Source organism: Aethina tumida, chromosome 7 (assembly GCF_024364675.1).
Source record: "Aethina tumida isolate Nest 87 chromosome 7, icAetTumi1.1, whole genome shotgun sequence".
Lineage (NCBI taxonomy): Eukaryota > Metazoa > Arthropoda > Insecta > Coleoptera > Nitidulidae > Aethina > Aethina tumida.
Genome location: NC_065441.1, coordinates 11,658,035 through 11,677,696, shown reverse-complemented (window position 1 = coordinate 11,677,696; position 19,662 = coordinate 11,658,035). Strand labels below are relative to the sequence as shown.

Sequence of the window (19,662 nt, the reverse complement as noted above, 5' to 3'; positions counted from 1 at the left end):
ATTATTTAATACATGTAAATTTATTATAAACAGCTTGTTAAGTATTGGAAACGATGTTCTAATTAATTAACCTACCAGTTATACCAGTTTATTTTACGATATTTTACATAACATTGGCCATAAAGAGCGTTCCTCAAATTTTAGTAGGTAAACTTTAAAATATACATAATTCCTATTCACGTGTTAATGAACGAATTACTTAACATCGTTTAATGTCGTTAAATCGAGGCAATATATAATTAGGTTTTTATACATTTTTTTTGTGATCTTTCAATCTCTTGTAGACAATAAATCAAATTGTGCAGATTAATCTGAGATTTTGTCAATTAAGAATTTCGATTACAGTAAAAGTAAAAAAGGCGAATAAGATTTAAATTTATTTTCACCTTTTTCATCTACAGACTGATTTCGGGGGCAACTTAATGAAATGAAGTGGGTATGTGTGAGGCCAGGCGTTTTTAACGGATTTTCTTAGTCTGCAGCATTAACACTTTATGAGAGCACAAGTGCTTTGACACGGAAAAGCTGTTAGTAGAAAGAAATTGGGGCAAATTAACGCACCTTTTTCAGCACAAAAAAAACGAAAGTCGGTTTCCTTATATAGGTACAAAAATTAGATTTAGTGTTCGCATCTAATTGTCTCAATTTTTGTTAATTAGTCCTAACTTAAAATAATCATAATTAAATTGAAATGTATCAAATATCAGTACCAACTGTTGGTTACACGTTATATTGATGGTACAAAAGATAAAAAAATTACAGATATCTGTAATTGATTCCACAAATACTAGCTGGTGCAGTCGTAATAAATCCGAAATTTACTTTTATTCTCTGTTCTAGTTTAAGTGTTTTACCAGACCTTCTTTCCGTTTTCAATATACGGACAATCATTCATCTGCGATCTGAATTACAAATGAGCATTACCAGGAGAACGAATAGTAAAAGGGTACATAATTTATAATGTTAAATTCAAGGCCGGGAATGTTATCTCCTAACCTACTGATGTAAGATGTAGACACAAGACTAAAGCCTTTGTTGACGCAATCGATTATATCCTACGATATTTTTATAGGCCATACTGTTCGGGGTTATCTAAACAAAAGTGTTTTCGCTTAACTAACTACGATATGGGAAATTTTTAAGTCCAACAAGTTGTTCATGATCAAAATTGAATTTTTTTACATCAATGAACTTCGGAATACAAATAAGTTCAAGGATTTATCTAAGAGCGAATAGTGAAAATTTATTCTTAATCAGGAAATACGTTATTTGCAATTATGTGGAGGATAAATGGATTGGACAAAATCCACGTGCATCCCAACCCTAAATACATTTCGGTTCTTTATCTAAAATACGACTCGACGACGGTGACAGAGGTAAAGTATTGTATCTGAACGAAGATTCAATTTATTCGATAAGCGAATTGTGATGCCGTACCCGAATTAAATAAATGATACCATTTATTATTGGATAAACAATCCCCGAGTCGGCAGGGTCACAAAAGAAAGCAATGTTTTAAGGGAGAATAATATGGCTGTTTGTTTATCTGAATTAAAGGAAAACAATACGATGCTTCGTTGCCTCGAGTAAAATTTGATAAGGATTTTATTAGATAAATTACTATTTTATTATGTATGTCATAAATATTCATTTTGTAGTTATGCAATTTCGAACAGTAATTTATTCTAAGCTTATTCCAGAAATACAGAGCTTTTCGATTGAACTATGTATTTCCTATTAATTTCATAGGCATGTTATTTACCTTAACAACAAACAATTGATTGGGTGTAATAGTAGTTTGCCTTTTGGGGATGATAATGTTGTGGAATTGACTATGTATGTCTGTGAATAATTGGTACTTTATACTGAACACAATAATGGTTTATTAAATAGTAATCCGAAATAAAAGAATATTAACACTATATCATTAAATCCAATACAAAAGAAACATTGATAAAAAAATTTTTACAATTACATTTTATTCAATTTAAACGTAAAAATGTTATCTACATTGTTACAAGGCTTAATTGAATTTTAATAACATTTACACAACGTTGAAATGTTTTTTATAACCACCAAGTCTGAAGAATTCCAAATTAATTTTCTTTCCTGTGGCGAGTGCTTTTAATTTGAAGCCGTAAAAAAATTAACAACAGTGACAAAACATTAAAGTGGCGAAGTAATTTTAATTAAACAAGTCTGATTTTTAATTTTGTATAAGGTTTTAATATTACAAAGATGAGAAATATAATACTTTTTTCTTTTTACAAGACACAAATCACAATTTCCATTTGATTAAATTCCGTTCAATTAGCGTATAACATTCGCTAAGCAAATATTGTGCAAGTTAATTAATGATTTAGGCGTTGTTTCTTACATGATCTGTGTAAATTTAATTTCGCTTTAACATTTTGCTAAATTAGGCAAATATTTTGAAGTGGTTTTAATTCATATCCAATATTAAAAAAAGAACACATTTCTTGGGTGGATGTAATATTGCTCCGAAACAAATAAAGATTGAGACCACAAAAGACAAATAATTGAGATTTCCTCAATTCCACTCTGTCTCTATTATATCCGATGATCGTCATTGATAAAGAACAATTTGAGCGCTACATCACGTTTCAATGCTGCTTCACACTTTTTGCAATTTCCCATTTTTCTGCCAATCGAATAAAATGTCATTAAATCAAGTGCTATATTAGATTTTGTATATAATTTATTTGTCTTAATTATTTATTTGTTATTATTATTTCACATGTTTGACGAATTCTTTGCCACGCGTAGCTGTAGCCTAAAATAAATTGACAGAAAATGTGCGTCAAAGAAAAGTAAAGTAAATAATAACAGCTTCATCAATACTTTCCAAAAACTTCGTGTTTACATTCGCGTTAAACGTAAGCGAATCGTTTGTTTCGAAGGGGGGAAATATTTATGAAACAACGAAATTGATTTCTGATATAAATTCACCAAAGTCTTAACTTTCAAACAAATCCTTATTTTAGCTTTATTTATCCGATTGTATTTTTAACTTGTAACGTAGAAAAACCAATATCTTTTGTTAAATTAATTAATATTTAAAATGTAAGATAATTAAATTATACTTTCACAAATGTAATTTCAGAGGGTACGGTTACAAGATTATTGTGCATGGAGGAATCAAAATTAGTATAGATTGCCAGTGGATTATACGGGAACTAATCCTAAAACTAATTAATCTTGAAAAAGGATACAGTATGAATTTGTCATAATATAAGGATAATAGGGTTAATAAATGTGTAATTATTCCGGATACATATGCAAATTCAACATTTTCAACACATATTAATTATGTTTTATTAGCGACTGACATATTAAAGCAATATGTGTGTAAATGGAAACTAAATCGAATTAGGGGGTATGTGAAAATCAAACTTGAAACAATTAAGCTGTAAATTTGGGACCTAACGACAATAGTGCCTCTACAGTGAACAATAACTGTAAAAACATTCTGCCTAATTTACACATTGTATCTTTATGTTTACATTGATTTTAATTTTTAATTAAATATTTAATATTAACAGATGTGCCGAAATTATTTAATAATATAAAGGTCTATAATTTTTCTATTGTGAATTATTCATGACAGTTTAAGAAATAAGATTTTTCATATGCGTTTAATTGAAATTAAAACGTTTTCCCATTAAAAATTGAAGTTTTAATAAAACCTCATGAAATTCATAGCATTGATAAATGGACACCACACAAAAAATAATGAATATTCAAAATCGAGATAATTAGCATTACTTCCATCTTCCTGACTTCGAAATTGCACGAAACTTTCTCCGAATTTCTTAAATTAAACGCACTTCTACATAATCCCGGTTCTCTGCCGCATAATCCGTTTAACAATAAGCCTTAAGTAATTTTTTTGGTACAATTAACCAAAGATCCTTATTATCTTGCTTAATTAAAATGTACGAAATGACAATTTTGCCAGTCCTTTTCACATCTACTACAGAATCCTTTAAAATTAATGCAACAAATCAAATTTGATTATAACTAAGCGAGAAATTAAATGAAAAAATGTGTACCGTCGTAAGAACGATTTTCGAGGGCCTCACAAGCTTAGTCGACAAAAGTTGAGAGAATATCAGCATATAAATCATTTTTACGTTCACTAGAAATATTGGAAATTATTTTTTATCGGAGAAAGTATTACTGAGAACAAATTTATTGCATCCTCCAGGATATATTAGTTTGCCTTCTTTCTTATGATTTTTTATAGAATGGATAGTGTTTCTTATTAGAACTATATATAATTAAAACACTCAATTTTGTTCTTGATGTAATGATATAAGATCTGTCTGCGACAACATTCTTTTTATTTTTCTTTTGCATTTTTTTGTTCAATTCGATTCTCTGGCAGCACCAAAAGATATGCTCCGGGTCACTATTTAATTAAATAAGACAGGGAGAAGACATGCTGATGTAATCATAGCATACAGATTGCCTCTTGGCGATGACTTGGTGTTGACTCTTGTAAAGTAAAACAAGATTCCCAAAATAAATAAGACGAGAATATGCCTCAAGGTGTCCGATCGATATCAAATAGAAAAAGAAATACAGAAAGTTCTTAGCTCCGCAATTATAATTTTTAACAATTTCTGTGAATAAATCTAATAAAATTTTGATTACACAATTTTTCCTGTTAGTTTCCTGTACCTAATTGTATGGGGAGAGACAAAGAGAGAATCACACTGCGAATATTTTATTAAATATTGACGACAAGTGCTGAACGCATCGGATTGTAATTTCAAATTTACACACCACAAATTGGAAATACGCAGTCGTTGATTTATTAGGATCTATGGTCCCATTTAGAAAATAAAAGCAACAGAATGGTATCAATAAGGGGCCCGTTCGATATTCATTTAAATGAACCGTGAAAAAATTCATTCCTCTTAACGCCCGTGCCTCGAATTGCAGGGTCGGTTCTGTGGTTGAATTTAAATTTTCAACCAATATTTGATGTGTGAGATTCGCTTAAAGAACACGTCGATATACCATAATCTGATTCGAAGAGTTTTAATAATAAAGTGATTCTTATTTTTGATATGATGAGTGTTTTATACGGTCACTCTTCCTATAGTCATAAAAATGTCAAGAAGTATGGTTGATAAGAACATATTGCTCACGGGAATTGCACATTAAGCACAATTGGTCATAATAGTTTTGGCAGGAACCAGATAAGCAATAAATAACCACGAAATTATATTCTGTCCATGACATTATACTTCCAAGGCGTATTCAAGTGGAAATTCTAGGAATTTCTCCATTACAGCATTCTGCTTGATTAAATATGATTTAGTCACATAAATACATCTAAACAATGCCATCATAATGTACTAAAGAGATGTTTCTAAATTAATGTCACGATATATTATTTAGAAATAATTAAATTTTTGTTTCGATATAAAGAAAGATAAACAATAAATTTATTTAAAGGAATTTAATTATTATCAAAATAATTGATTAAATGGAATGTGACGACTCCATTGTCTTTATTTGCTTGATAATCATAAATTTATATCGAATAAAATAATAAAAAATAATATAAAATAAAATAATCATTATTCAAGGGAAATAAAAAAATGTTTTTGTAAGAAATAAATTATAAAATTATTTAATTTTTTATAATTATGTATCTATTCTTTATTTTTGTAAAATATTAATCATATAATAATTAAACAAACAGTTAATATTAAACAACATTTATTAACTTTGACATTAGAAATGTTATTTAATTATTTTAATTTTAACATACAACGATTCTTGATAATATGGTCGCATGTAAACACAAATGAAACATGAGTCCAAAATGTCCCAAAAGGACAATTTTCAATTCAGGTTCTCGTTCAAAAAAAAAACACGTAAATTATTAATAAACATTCGCAAGTTTGCACCACATCAATTCGTTACAAATTACGCACATGTCATTCGAACCAAATTTCATGACAAACTCCAAAACTGACATTGCGGCAAAACTGAATTGCGTGTATGTACATAAGGAATCAATAAAATTTATCGTTCAGACACCGTAAAATGCGACTCCGAATTTGAAATTTTAACAAAACCATTCGAGGCTGAGCACGTTCTTACAAAGTACGACGTATTTGTTGTCTACAATTGATCGAATTTATTTACAATAAACCACTGAGATGTAATCGAAATATTTCGTGACGTTGACAAGTGAATGTTTCAAAATCGTGTGGGCTTTGCAGTGCGGTTATCAAAGAATCATATTCAGTAAACTCCAACATTGATATCCAAGGTACATTTTCATATTGTGATTTCTATTGTTATTTTGAGTGCAGTTACAAAAGTTATAATGGTTAAAAGGCATCATTTACTGAATGCAGTTGCCGCAACAGTTGCAGTTCGAGTTCGAACTTTTAGTATCCACCGTTCGCTAATGTGATATGTATTTAATTCAAGTTCTCTTCATTCGGATACAGTTTACAAATTCAAGCAAGTGTGATTAAATTATATGAAGTTGTTCAAATTGTTTAACATACACAAAATTTAATAAATGTAATTAATAAATTTGTTTTTCATTTTTTACTATTTTTTCTAATTTAATGAATTTTCGTTCTTGTAAACTGTATTAATTCTTCAATCCGTTTAATATTCTTTTGAAATAAAATGGAATAAAGCCATTGAAATAAATTTAGAGTTGAAAGTAATTCAATAAAAGCAGTCATTCATTAGGGATTATCTATTCGAGAGCATCATTCGATTGTTCATAATATGAATACAAATTAATTAATTAATTTGATTATTTAAATTCATACAATAAACGTGTATTTCATTATTCATAATTACTTCAGTAGCGTGAAATAAAATTATACATCACATTTTAGTCTTGTAAATGTTTAATAATTATTAAAAATATTACACAAATCCATCACTAGTGTTAATTAAAAACATGGCGATGCGATGTTGGTGAATTGGATATCATCTGAATTGTAATAATAATAAATGGAAGTGTAAATTCTGAGTACGATTTCCTATATTACAGCTTTGAAATGATTTCTATTCTCATTTCGAGACCGATATTTACGAAACCTTTGAGGCCAGGATTCCTATTTCGTTTTTCTAATGTATTTTCCTCTATATCCCTTTAGGGCATAATCGATGGTCGCTAGTTCAATATAGCAGTTTCGTTCTAATTTACGTCTTCCGTTCAAAAACGAAAGTGACTAGCTCTGTTAAAATACACCGAGCTCTCTTGAGACTTCGCGCCGTAAAATCCTTTATTGGATATTGATTTTTAGTAATAGATGACGAAAATTTTTAAAATTTGTGGAGGAAAAGGCTTTAATGTTAGAGGAATACATTATTCGAGTTAATGATGACATAAATTCTAAATGTAACAATTTTACAAAATAATATCGCATTATTTAGTTTACATGTGATAACTTGGTAAAATATGTTTCGTTACCTTGCCAAACTTTATCCCGTCTTTTGCGTACGAGAATACTTTTTGCTATCTTCGAGTTGTCGAGGTCACATAAAAGCAAGGGTTCAAAAACTTAACTACCTCTATTTAAATTTTCGCAAAACTTTCATTAACTGATTTATCAAGCCAGTCAACGAATTTATATATAAACACGGTCCCGACGAATTGGAAACTTTAATAAGTTGCGATGATGGTTTAACGGGCGAGGTCGAGCCTATGTCAAAGGCGTCTTCCCACGGAACGTCCCTTAAAACTTAATAAGCTTAAACGGTAAAGAGACGCTTCACTAATTAGACCAATACTTGTAGTTCGGGCTTTTCAAACGGTTTTTATGACACCAATGCAATCATTGAAAATATATAATATTAACCTTCTTCTTTTTATTAAATAGCGCATTATACTATCAAAAACACCGTTGCTTGTAGGAAAAATGTTTTAAAAACATTTTTAAGGTTAGACATTTCAGAAACGAAAATACTACTTTCTTTAATGAATTTTGATGTTAGTTAATTTTAACCTTATTCATAAATTAACAATAACGGGGATTCGAGTGGTAAAATATTTTTAATTATTGAAAAAAATATACTTTTGTCGGAAGAGATGGATAGACTTTCGAAAGAGTAGATCTTTAGATTGAATCATGAAAAAGTATTTAGTAATATCAAGTTTGCTTTGTAGGTATGTCTTCCAGCTAGAATAGAGGTTAAGTTGTCTAAGACTAATGTCATTGTAAAAATGTAAAATTTAAAACTCTACTTTTAAGTGTATGTAAAGAGCCATACCATATCATACTATAATTTAACTAAAAGAATGGTCTGTTCAGAAGGATAGTTCACAATCTTTGGAAACCGCTGAGAAGTTTAGATTTTTTACTTAAATGGTGGACATGAATTTATCTAGTTCTAGAAGAAAGTTAATAAATCATTTTAAACACTTTAAAAATTTTAATAGTTTAGTTAATGCCTATAGTGGTTTTTATATTAGAATAAACTTTCGTGTTTATTGACCAATATTCTTATTTATTTAGATTTAGCAATCTAGAGATAATAAGTCAACCTCATAAGACCAATTAATACAGACTTAATTTTTATTAATGTAATTTTATAATAACATTGTAAGTAAAATTTAAATGTATAGTGTATGTTTTCAATTAACTTGTTAAATATTTGTTTTACTCGTCTATCAATATTTGAAGTTTCCTTCCTCGTGATAAATAAATCAGTGGTCGGTTCGAATTAATTAAATTTAAATCCATTAATTATTCCAAGTCTTAATTTATCTTTAATTTACATACATTTGCAGTAATAGCATGTCATTAGGATTCCATTGAGAATAATACCAATAGGAAAACGAAACAAATTAAATTGCCACTTCAGAATAATAATTTACGGTTTCTACAAATTAACGTTTGCCTTTAATTTTATTAATTACAAATTAATAAATCAATATAATTCTAGTATATTTAATTGTAATTAATTGTAATTTATAGTGTTAATTACCTTTTTTACTTATACTATACTTATAAATATTATACAAATTGAGGAAAAATATAATTTGATAAAAAATCTTCTCTTTACAAATCCTGCGTTAACCAACAAGTTGTAAAAAATTAAAACAGAACTGTCCGTCGCAGTTCCTCATTTTTTCACCGAAACCAAAATACAGCATGTAATTGGAATTTACATGGCGCGGATAAATTACAAAATAAATTGTCTCGTTAGAAATAACAGTGAACCCGTACTGGCTCTGATCTTGGCACTAATGGGCAACAGCCATGTCTGACTTTTTCATAATTCTTCTGCGGTACTGGTAATTTCACCACAAACTCTGATTAATAAACATGCTTTCCCCCTCGAGGTCGTCCAAACCGTTTTCTGGGATTTACAGTCTTATAAGATTACCTACGTTGGACAGGAATAATGTTATTTAACGCAACATTTCAAATCATTGTATTAAAATATAATTAAAACAGGCGATAATTAAACTCTGTATAAGCAGTGCATTAAAGCATAATTAAACTTTAAGCTGCACATAGGCAAATCATATTAAAGCAACTAAAACACGACTATTTCCGGTTTAATATGACGTTAACGGTGTGGCATGTACGTAAATGGATTAACACAATTGTAAAGTTTTCATTCTCCAAGGTATTATATTGAGTCACTAGTTAAATGTTCTTTCATGTATGTTACATTCGTTTTATTTGATCATTAAAAATTCTGAACGATGTGAAGTCAAAAAGGAAATATATATTTATTTTTCCTTCCATCTCTATCTCAGTTTATATTAAAAGTAATAATTCATTTACGTACGTTTCTAATAAATTTTAATTTAAAATGAAACGAGAAAAAAGTAATGAAAGATAATTACTTTTGCCGAAATAAATTTTCATCTGTTCTCGTTCTAGCTAAGTACATAGATCCAATTTCATCTGATATAAATAAAAAAAAAACAGATAAATGAAAGTACTTAATAAGTCATTAAACATAAAAAATAGTTAAATTTTATGTGTCCAAACTTTATTAATAATTTACTTGAATTTTGAAAGCCGGAAAATAAATAAGAATACATAATATTGAGCAATATTTCATCAAATTTCCCATAAAATTTTTATATGAATGTGTAAAAGTTTTTCACGTTAGTGTCCTATTTTACGTCTACATAAAACTTCAAGGAAATACCAGAATAATAATTTCTAATAATAAAATATGTGGCAAGGTCAAATAAAAGAACTAAATAAGTTTAGAACTAAATATTTTCATACTCATATTCATATAAAACGGAATATGCCACACTTAAATATTTATAGTGCTGCTTCCAAGGATTGCCTTAAAATACCTTTGTGTCCTTTGGTGGAAGCAAAATCGACTTTGAAAAGCGTCTTCCAGGTAGCATTATCGAATGAATGGTTGTCGGTGAATGTGACCGCAAAGTCGCGGTGATTGGTCTTAATGGAATAGTTGTCGGATCCTTAGAAACTACAAAACTTCTCGGTTGCCCTGACGAAATCCGGCAACCGCCTACCCAAAACAAGCCCGAATTCAATTTGGGGTTCGGGAGTAAGATTCTCCACGTTCACGTTTATGCGCTTAGCCTCAACGAATAGAGGGGATCACCTGCGGTTTATTTTGAATGTTGTGAATATTTATGGCCCTAATACGGCATAATACGCCGTTCGTAAAATCATGCAAGCGATTTTCTACAGTTGCTTACCACATTTCCATGCACTTACAGGTATAAATTAGGAAAATTCCTCCACAATTATTAATATACGGTTCTATTTCCCTAAAGGGTTTCAAATTCTGCTCCGTTTCATTCTTGATACTGAAAAAACTATAATAGGGTTTCACGAATCCTGTTTAAAAGAGAAGATTTATTAGGCAGGTTCTATGATTGGAGACCCTAAATTTATAAGCACATTTTACATTGTTTACATAATATGTCTTCAAGTAAACTTACAAGAAAATCCAGAAGGCAAATAAGATATGTATGGTGACATTTTGATGAATACCCTTCACCTTTATAAATCCTCTAATAATATTTAAGCTGTTTCAAACAAAAACTTAAAATAAAATCATTTTCCTCCATCAATTTATGCAATAATATTGTCAATTAAACATGATTTTGGAAATGCAAGACGAATAATCTCTTTTCTTACCACAACTTTATGCGAACGTTATGTATATCCTAAGAGATTCTATTTCTGTAGACGAATATATGTTAAATAATTGAAATGTGAGTTAAACCATTTGATAAATGTTTAACATTTTCACCACACGATGAAACTGCGAACTAATTTCAAACCCCAAGAAATATGCCACGAGACAGCATTATTTAATCTTTGTAACTTTCACAACTATAACTCGTTATTAAAACTTTAAGCTGAATACCCTAAGCGGTCACGTCTATTTGAGCTTTAGCCTTCGTAAGGTCTCTGTATTACAGCTGTCATCTATGAGAAATATATACTTGTCCCGGGAAACATCAAGATCTCTGTCACCCGTTTTTGTGGCAGTGATAAATGTTAGACAGTTCACACTAGTGGATTTTGTTCAGTTTAACACCGTATAACGTATTTATCTGCAGTTTCACCGGGATTTGGTTTTTACTGGCGAAAGTTGAACAAAAGAGATAATTTACAAAATATTCAATCATAACCGAATGACAGATGCCGGGCGTATCCGGCCAGAAACCCACATTTATATCTTCAAATAAATATTTGGCTGGTCATTAGTAGTTGATGTTAAAAATTTTAAATTGTTTAGCAAAGAATAAAAACACATTCATTCGTGTTTGTAACTCCTGATTGTGACATAAGGTTTTAACGATCGGACACAATTTTCCTTCGCTTTAAGTATAATTGCGTTTTCTCTGAGAAAATTTATCGCCCCACAAACAATTCTAATTAACACTTGTGCAGAATTTAAATGATATTTCTCTAGGAATATTTTTCGAAGTGTCTAGACCTACCTGCATACTAATTACGAAAAATAAGGGGTGAAATGGAAATTATTCTATTAAATGTGATACACCTCCCAGAAGTGTTTTTTGATTGATGATTTGATTACAATAATTCTGCGGTTTTCCGCTAAATTTCCGGTGCCTAATCAACCGTAGTTCTAATGACAAATAACGTTAAGACATAGATGAAGACTTGCTTAATGTTTTGGCCTTTATACCTTAATATGTTTCCCAATATTGTTGCATTTATCCTTTTGTCAACTATATATAAACTTCACTAGTTTAACCCAGGTCAGATACAACAAAATGTTTCTGGTAAAGTGTTCATTGTTGTGGTGCATAATTAATTTGTGCTCCTCTATGGAAACCTACTACATGAAACGATCCATATTAGATGATCAAGAAAGTTCTGAAAGTGGATATTCTTATCAAGTGCACTCCGGAAATCCGTCAGTCTTTACGGCATTTTCATCGGAGGACACAGATATAGGAAAGCTACCGCAGTTTGGTTATCCGCCAGTGACATTGGGCAAGTTTTCAATAAATGACGAGCCGCATTATCTGGATTTAAAAAATTATTATCCTAATTTACCTGATTATGGATTGGTGGATTCTTATGGAAAACCTGTCAGTTATAAATCTTACGCATTTCCTGAATATAGTAGTTACCAAGACTTTGAGTGAGTACCGAAAATTAAATAATTAATTAATAATATTTGATTTGATGTAAAATAATAGAATAACAATCCAATTTGAGAAAAATATCAAAGGTTCATCAAAAAGCAGACTTGCCAAAACAAAATTTAAACAATACAATAAAAAACAGTTTTCCCTCGTTAAAATTCCAAATTAACCTTTTTAATTATCTGACAAAGAGTTCCTGTATGTTTATGTAAATTTCATGTTCCACGCCAGTATGTGTCAACTCCTTTATCGTGAATTTTTGCCGACAACATAAAATAACTTTTGTGTAAAATGAAAGTTTTAAAAAAATTTCCTGCCATGCTTATAATTACTTGCCTGTGTTAAAGCTACGTTTAATATACGTGTGCTTAAACATCTTTTCAGAACAGGAGACCGAAAGTAATTAAATTAAAAAAGTATTTTTTTAATCAACGTCCTTTGTTAAACATAACAATAATGATTTATATTATATTGTTTATTTATTATTATTAAATTTATTATTTTGTTGATTTGTTGTACCCAAAATTAAAATATTATTATCAATAAATTGAAACAATGTAAGTTAAACTCTTGTATTTATTAAGAACAATTAAAATACATTTTCAATAAAATGGCCATTGTAATAAAATTTGAATCAATCATTTATGTTATTTGAAAAAGCCCTCTTTAGATTTTAATTAACTGTGATTAGAGACACCAAAGAAGAGAGAAACGAAAAATTGCTGTGTGCAGTATTAATTTAATTTTGCTCGAATTTATTACAGTTCTCCGTTCTTTTCATGGAGAGTCTTATTTCGTTTATTGCTTACAATTTTAGGCAATTCAAACACACTACGGAGGAGTGTCGTCTCTTTTAAACGATTTAAATAATTTTCCATTTCAGTCTATGCAAACTTTCTCGCCGGAAGTGCGGTCTCTTAAACGAAATTGGCCGGAAAATCAACAGAGTTTGTTTCACTGAAGAAAAAAACCTAAAAAGACGGTTGCTTTTGTAATAACACAATAGATTAACCATGTCAACATAATGTGTTGACTTTATAACGTTGCAAAAGAGAAGGCAATTGTGTTCAGTTTCTGTTTAAGTTTATACATATTTTTTTTTTTTAATTTCAAGTCGTAGCAAATGAAGAGATAAAAATGTAAATATTTGATTCTCAAAAATTAATTTACCTCTACATAATTTTGTATTATATTCAATGCTGTTTAATATTAAAATTTAAGAAAGTATACACGAAAGAAAATAAAAAATATTAACCTAATTTCCTTTATTACACATGTATTTTATTCGGCTTACAAAAAATTGCGCTGGCTTGGCTTTTCGTATTTAGAGAATAAATCGATTTTTTCCATTTATATTTTGTTCGAGCTCAGTTTTATTAAAAACTAACGAAATTGGGCCAGACCATTTTAAAATGTATGTAATAAACTACCCTTTTACTCCAAAGCTTCAACAATTACTCAAAAAATTATTTATAAATTCTTATATATGTTGGCAAAATGAGTTGATATATTCTCAGAATATAAAATTATCGTTGACAGAAAAAAAATTATAATTTAAAGACATATAAATATAAAATCGAAACCACATTCCTCTATCTTCTTTTTCTAGTCAACAATGTTAATTAATTGAAATACTAAATTTTGATGTATTAATTATCCCTCTACAAATATGTAAAAAAGTTTCAAGGTTTACTTTGTTTACCTTCCAGCAATGTACCAGTTCTGACTGGTAATTACGGCCTGGATGATGATAATAGCAAATATGAGGTGGGAAACGGTAAGAGTTATAAATCAGACCACAACACCGCCCAAGGTGAGAAAAGCGAAAGCGGTTATAAAAACTTTGATGAATACGAAAAAGGTAATGTAAATATCATATATTATATACAAACTTGAAATTGCACATTGAAATTACACATTATATTCATCTTCCCAAGGGCACTCCAAATGTATCGTGAAGATTTGTTTGCTTTTGGCAAATGTTGTATATGAAGTAGACCAAACATTACTTATTTATTAATTAACTCAAAAAGATCATATTTTTGTAAAACAATCTTTTTGTGTGGCCATTCGTAATGATCAAAGGGTTAATCAAATTAGACTTAACACCAGCCATTGATTTGTTAGGGACAAAGGGCAGATACGAAAAGGAAGGCTTTAAGGGACATTACAATCAAGAAGGCGGCAATAAAGCGGGCCATTACGATGTAGCAAGCAAGTTTGGAAGTAAACACGAGTCGGGCAAAGGAAACAGGGGGGAATCATTTAAACAAGCCAAGGGCCACAAGAAAGGCTCGAAAACTACGGGCTTCCACAATGTTTATCATAAAGATGAATACAAAAAGGATCACAGTTTTTATGACGAGGCTGACAAGAGCGGACACTTCAACAAATATGGAAGCTACAAAGGTGGACACGCCAGTAACGAGGGCAGCTTTAAGAAGGGAGGGTTGCGGAATTCAGGCTTTAAAGGTAAGTTGTTATTATCTTTTCTTTGTGTCTTGTAATATGATAATAAGTAACTTATTTACTTCGTCATTGTCTTTTCACTACCAGATAAAATGTTAAACTTATATTTTATTTTTAGTACTTAAAACTGTCTCTAAAATACTTCGAAAATGGGTGATTTTATCTCTATTTTATTATGCTTTACCTTTAAATTTTTTACGAAAATTACACTAGAATCTAAAATTATAAAAATATTTTAACCTTGCATCAATGACGGTAATGTAAGGTTAATAGGTATTCGATATCGGATCGGTATAAATTATTTAAAATATTTAGAAAGTCAAGTGGAATTGAAACACAGTTATGAACCATTTTTTTATATGCTTTTTTAAATAAATATATAAATTTATCGGCTTATTCTTATTAATATTTAATAAAACACCTTCAAGTAATATCGTCCTGTTATAAATATGTCTGCGGGATTATGTTTTTCAGAAACAAATCACGGAAAAGAAGGATTTTCGGATAAAGGAACGGAAGAAGAGGCATCAGAGGGATACAAAGGTAGGAATGGCAAAGAGGCCTATCAAAAGGATTATTCTCAGTACAAACATAAGCAAGGAAATGAAAACGGCAAGGAATATGCCTACAATGATCGATCTAAAGAAGATTATTGAAAGTTCATCTTGTTAATTAGTTGTTTTTATTAATTTTACCATGTTACACTAATAATTAAATTATTTTTTTTTGTATCCATCGTGAGTTTGATTTATTTCCTTTTTGTGCCATTAAAATTAATAATATAAAAAATATTTTAGTTTATTTTAGTCAATTTATATGCAAGGTAGTGTATTCGTATACAGGACAAAACAAATTAATATAAGATGGACCGTGCATGTTTTCTTAAAGAATTTAAAGAATTCCAATTTATGTGTAGAACAGGACCTACGTCTGGATGTCTGTGATATTTCTTTTTTATATGAATCATTCATTCATTTTCAAGAACCGTTGACGTTCCTGTATCATGGAAAAACAAAGAAAAATTTTGCGTTTTCCTTTATTTTGATTTCTAGACAAGCATAAACGTAGAAATTTAAATTATCTGCTTCTTGACTGTTCTATTTTTACTAATTTGCTTGATTAATGAACAAACAAATAGTAAATGGGGGTTTATTAAATTTATCATGAACATCAAAATATTTACTCCCAATTTATAATTTATATTGAAGATCATTAAATATCTTAATTTATAAAATTAGTATTCCAAAATGTTATGTTATATTGTCCAAAAAATATGAGAATAAAGTTTCATAAATATCATTTAACTTTTGTGAATTTGCTTTTGAAGGACCATAAAATATCTAATATAAATGAATGCCCTAACATATTTTTATGACAAAAGCAGCCCATTAATTTATTTCGGAAGATATTCTTTGATTTTAGTAAATATACATGATTAATGATCAATAAACCATCTGTTAAAAACAGATGTGCACTAAAAATAACCCAATCAAGATAATTGCAACATATTAATTTCATAATGATTTAATAGCACTTAAGTTTATTGTTATAATCCATCAAACTAATAAAAATAATTGATAACAATAAAAACAATCGGCTATTCCTTATATAATTTATTCGACCAAACCTGAATTAATTGCCACGCTTTATACTATTAAAAAACTGCATACAAAAGAGCCTCTTTAAAATTCATACCAGCCTATACACAAGCGTCGAAGTTTTAAGCCGTTCAAACACCTTGAAAAATCACCTGACAGAATACGGGAAAGTTGTGTACAGTGAAAATGATAAAAGCTTAACGTTACATTTTCAATGTCGTGCTGTTAATTAATTTTCGCTCACGATTCGTCTCGATTACAGGACAGGAATTGAAGTTTCCAAGTGAGTCCTTAAGCGGGCTGCTGTTTCTTATGTAAATTAGTTAACCTTGTGAGGCACTTATGCCAAGTATTATAGTTTGCGAGCAGTCTACAGATTAGGACCTGCTAGGCTATATTATACTAGAATGTGTCGTGAAAATTATTTCGAAAAGAAAGGCTCAGACGAGGGATGTTTAGTTTGATCATACATAATCACGAAGGTGGGCCCTACGTCTGCTCAACCTACGTTTAGGTAGATACAGGCTGCTAACAATAGCAGACTTACTTGGTATTTAGTCTGTTCTGTCATCATTAATATGAAATTATAAGTAATATCAAAGATTCAAAAGTATAATTTTATTGTCGACCTAGTTTTTAAGTTATCATTAAAACATCAAATATATATATTGAAATATTTAGACATAATTAGAGCAATAAGTTAAGGAGTTTTTTGTTTTTAACTATTTATTTGCTATTCATTACTAGAATTTTCAGCTTAGAAAAAGTTCAGGAGGCAATCTTTCTTTAATATTTCAAGATCATGTTAATATTTGAATTAAATTGAAATTACCAATATATTACACCATAAAATCCTTTATATTTTATACAAACTAATTTAATATTATATTTACCTATTCATTTTTATAATGTGCCCTAAACCTCACATTTTTTAAACTAAATGCAAAACCAATAATTTGTAATAAATCAATATATGTTTAAAAAATATCAGTGCAACAAAACAAGTAAATCAATAAACTAGAGGGAATTGTAACATCGGGACAATTCTAAGGCAAATATGGGTAAGAACAAATCGGCAACTTAAGAAGTTCACTAAAATTTTCTGAATATATAGACATAAATTAAAGTTTCGCATTAAAAACGTTCAAGAAATTTACAGACTGGTTTGTTAAAGATAAATACAAGTATAATTTTTATGTAAATCTCATATAAGTGACGTTTAAATGAACAACTGCTTGTTCCATCTGCGAAAAAAGATATGGAAAAATTGGTACGTCTAAAAACCTGATTACTTAGAAAAGTTTCCATTGTTATTCCCTTCCTATGTTAATTTTCTTTATGTATAATTCAAAATTCTAAGCAGAACATTTTTTATATTATTTATAAAATATTAATAATAATAATAATAATAATAATAATAATAATAATAATAATAATAATAGTCTATCAGATAAATTTTTTGTTTATTACTTCATTTAATTACAAAAAGAGGATCTTATACATCTTTAATTAATAGAATATCGTATCTTTGTCTATATATAATATTACTTTAAATATTTTATATGAAAGAAATGGTTTTATTTATTTTATGTTTTAAAAATGTGCATTAGTCAAATATGTTAATAAATAAATAAAATAAATTATGAATATTTAATATATTTCCTTTATTTAAAATAAATATGTTTACTCTAAGTAACATAAATAAATAATAAATGTGTTATAAATTTATTATTTATTTATATTATAAATTATGTGTATCTCTATATTTTGTGTTTCAGTTTTACTTTATTTTTTATACTAAATTTGTTTAAGAATTTATAGTATATATAATTTAAATAAAATATTTTCCTTTAATTATTTATGTTAAAAATGTTTTTGTTATACTTAACACTAAAATTACAAAATTAATTAAAATTCTATAAATTAATTATTTTTGTAATTTTTATATATTTGTAATTTTTTTATTTTATGAAATATTTATAATAAAAATTGAAAGTAAACTAAGAGCATATGTTGTATATTTCACTGACAGGATCCCACGACAAGATGAAGAAAAATAATTGCGGACATAATATGTAAATTATGCTAACACGTAAATAAAATTAGTTAAATAACAAGTGAATGTAATTTTTGATTATATTTTCAGCAGACTCTTGCCAAAAAATTGTGTTAACTTACATGATTTGAGCAGCCTCCAAACTTCACAATTTCGTCTCAAAATTAAATATGTTAATTTTTTTGATTCGACAGAAGATATCGCTGAGCGTTTTACGTGTTCAGGAACGCGCGTTCGGGATGAAACCGTCTAACCGACCGCCACGTCGAAAGCAAACTCCCGCCAAATAGTTTTCACGGCGTGTTTTCCACCCCCGAGAGCGAGTGTCGACTTTCAGCGCACGTCTGAACGACCGTAAACACAACCTCTGCAACAGGATCTATTGATAATAATTTTACAAAGACGAGTCCGTTAATTAAATAACATTCATTGTAAATAATTCAATATGTTTCCGTTACAAAAGGGCCAGCGTACAACTCCTGTAATTATACAACTTTTGAAACAGGATCTTTTCATAATAAATTGCCACAGGCGAATCTGAATTACGAAATTCGTTAATTAATAAATGTTAAACAATCAAGGAAAAATAAATTAAGTTTTGGCGATTAAAAATTTATTTAATTTGATTAAATTACGAAAAATTTGTTCAGTTTTACCATAATTTTTGTTTGCAATTAGAGTTGATGATTTAAAAAATTATAAAATTTGTTCTTGTGTCATACATACTAATTTGTATGTGGCACATTTCTTTAAAAATGTAAATTAAATTTTAAAAAATTTGGTATACGTGCTCATGTATTGAACCAAAATTGATTCCAATGTAAATTTGTTACTGTAAGATTTGACTTAGCACCGATTGCACACGTGTGCACTCCACAAACTTTGGCGGACTT

At 29.0% G+C, this 19,662-nt stretch overlaps 2 protein-coding genes across 3 annotated transcripts in view; one reads left to right on the top strand and one right to left on the bottom strand.

The window, feature by feature from the left end:
* The window catches only part of LOC109606031 (uncharacterized), a 64,570-nt gene extending 45,559 nt beyond the window's left edge, over positions 1-19,011 (bottom strand). For both annotated transcript variants that reach the window (XM_049970117.1, XM_049970116.1), the window contains exon 1: positions 18,892-19,011. The gene's annotated coding sequence lies outside the window, so the exon portion shown is untranslated. The remainder of the gene's footprint in view (positions 1-18,891) is intronic.
* Positions 12,323-15,844, top strand: LOC109594527 (anti-sigma-I factor RsgI). Its single transcript, XM_049969954.1, has 4 exons — positions 12,323-12,642; positions 14,356-14,507; positions 14,774-15,118; positions 15,590-15,844. Exons 1-4 carry the CDS (start codon positions 12,323-12,325, stop codon positions 15,769-15,771), a joined length of 999 nt encoding a protein of 332 aa, XP_049825911.1. The 3' UTR covers positions 15,772-15,844.
* Positions 19,012-19,662: the final 651 nt, after the last annotated feature.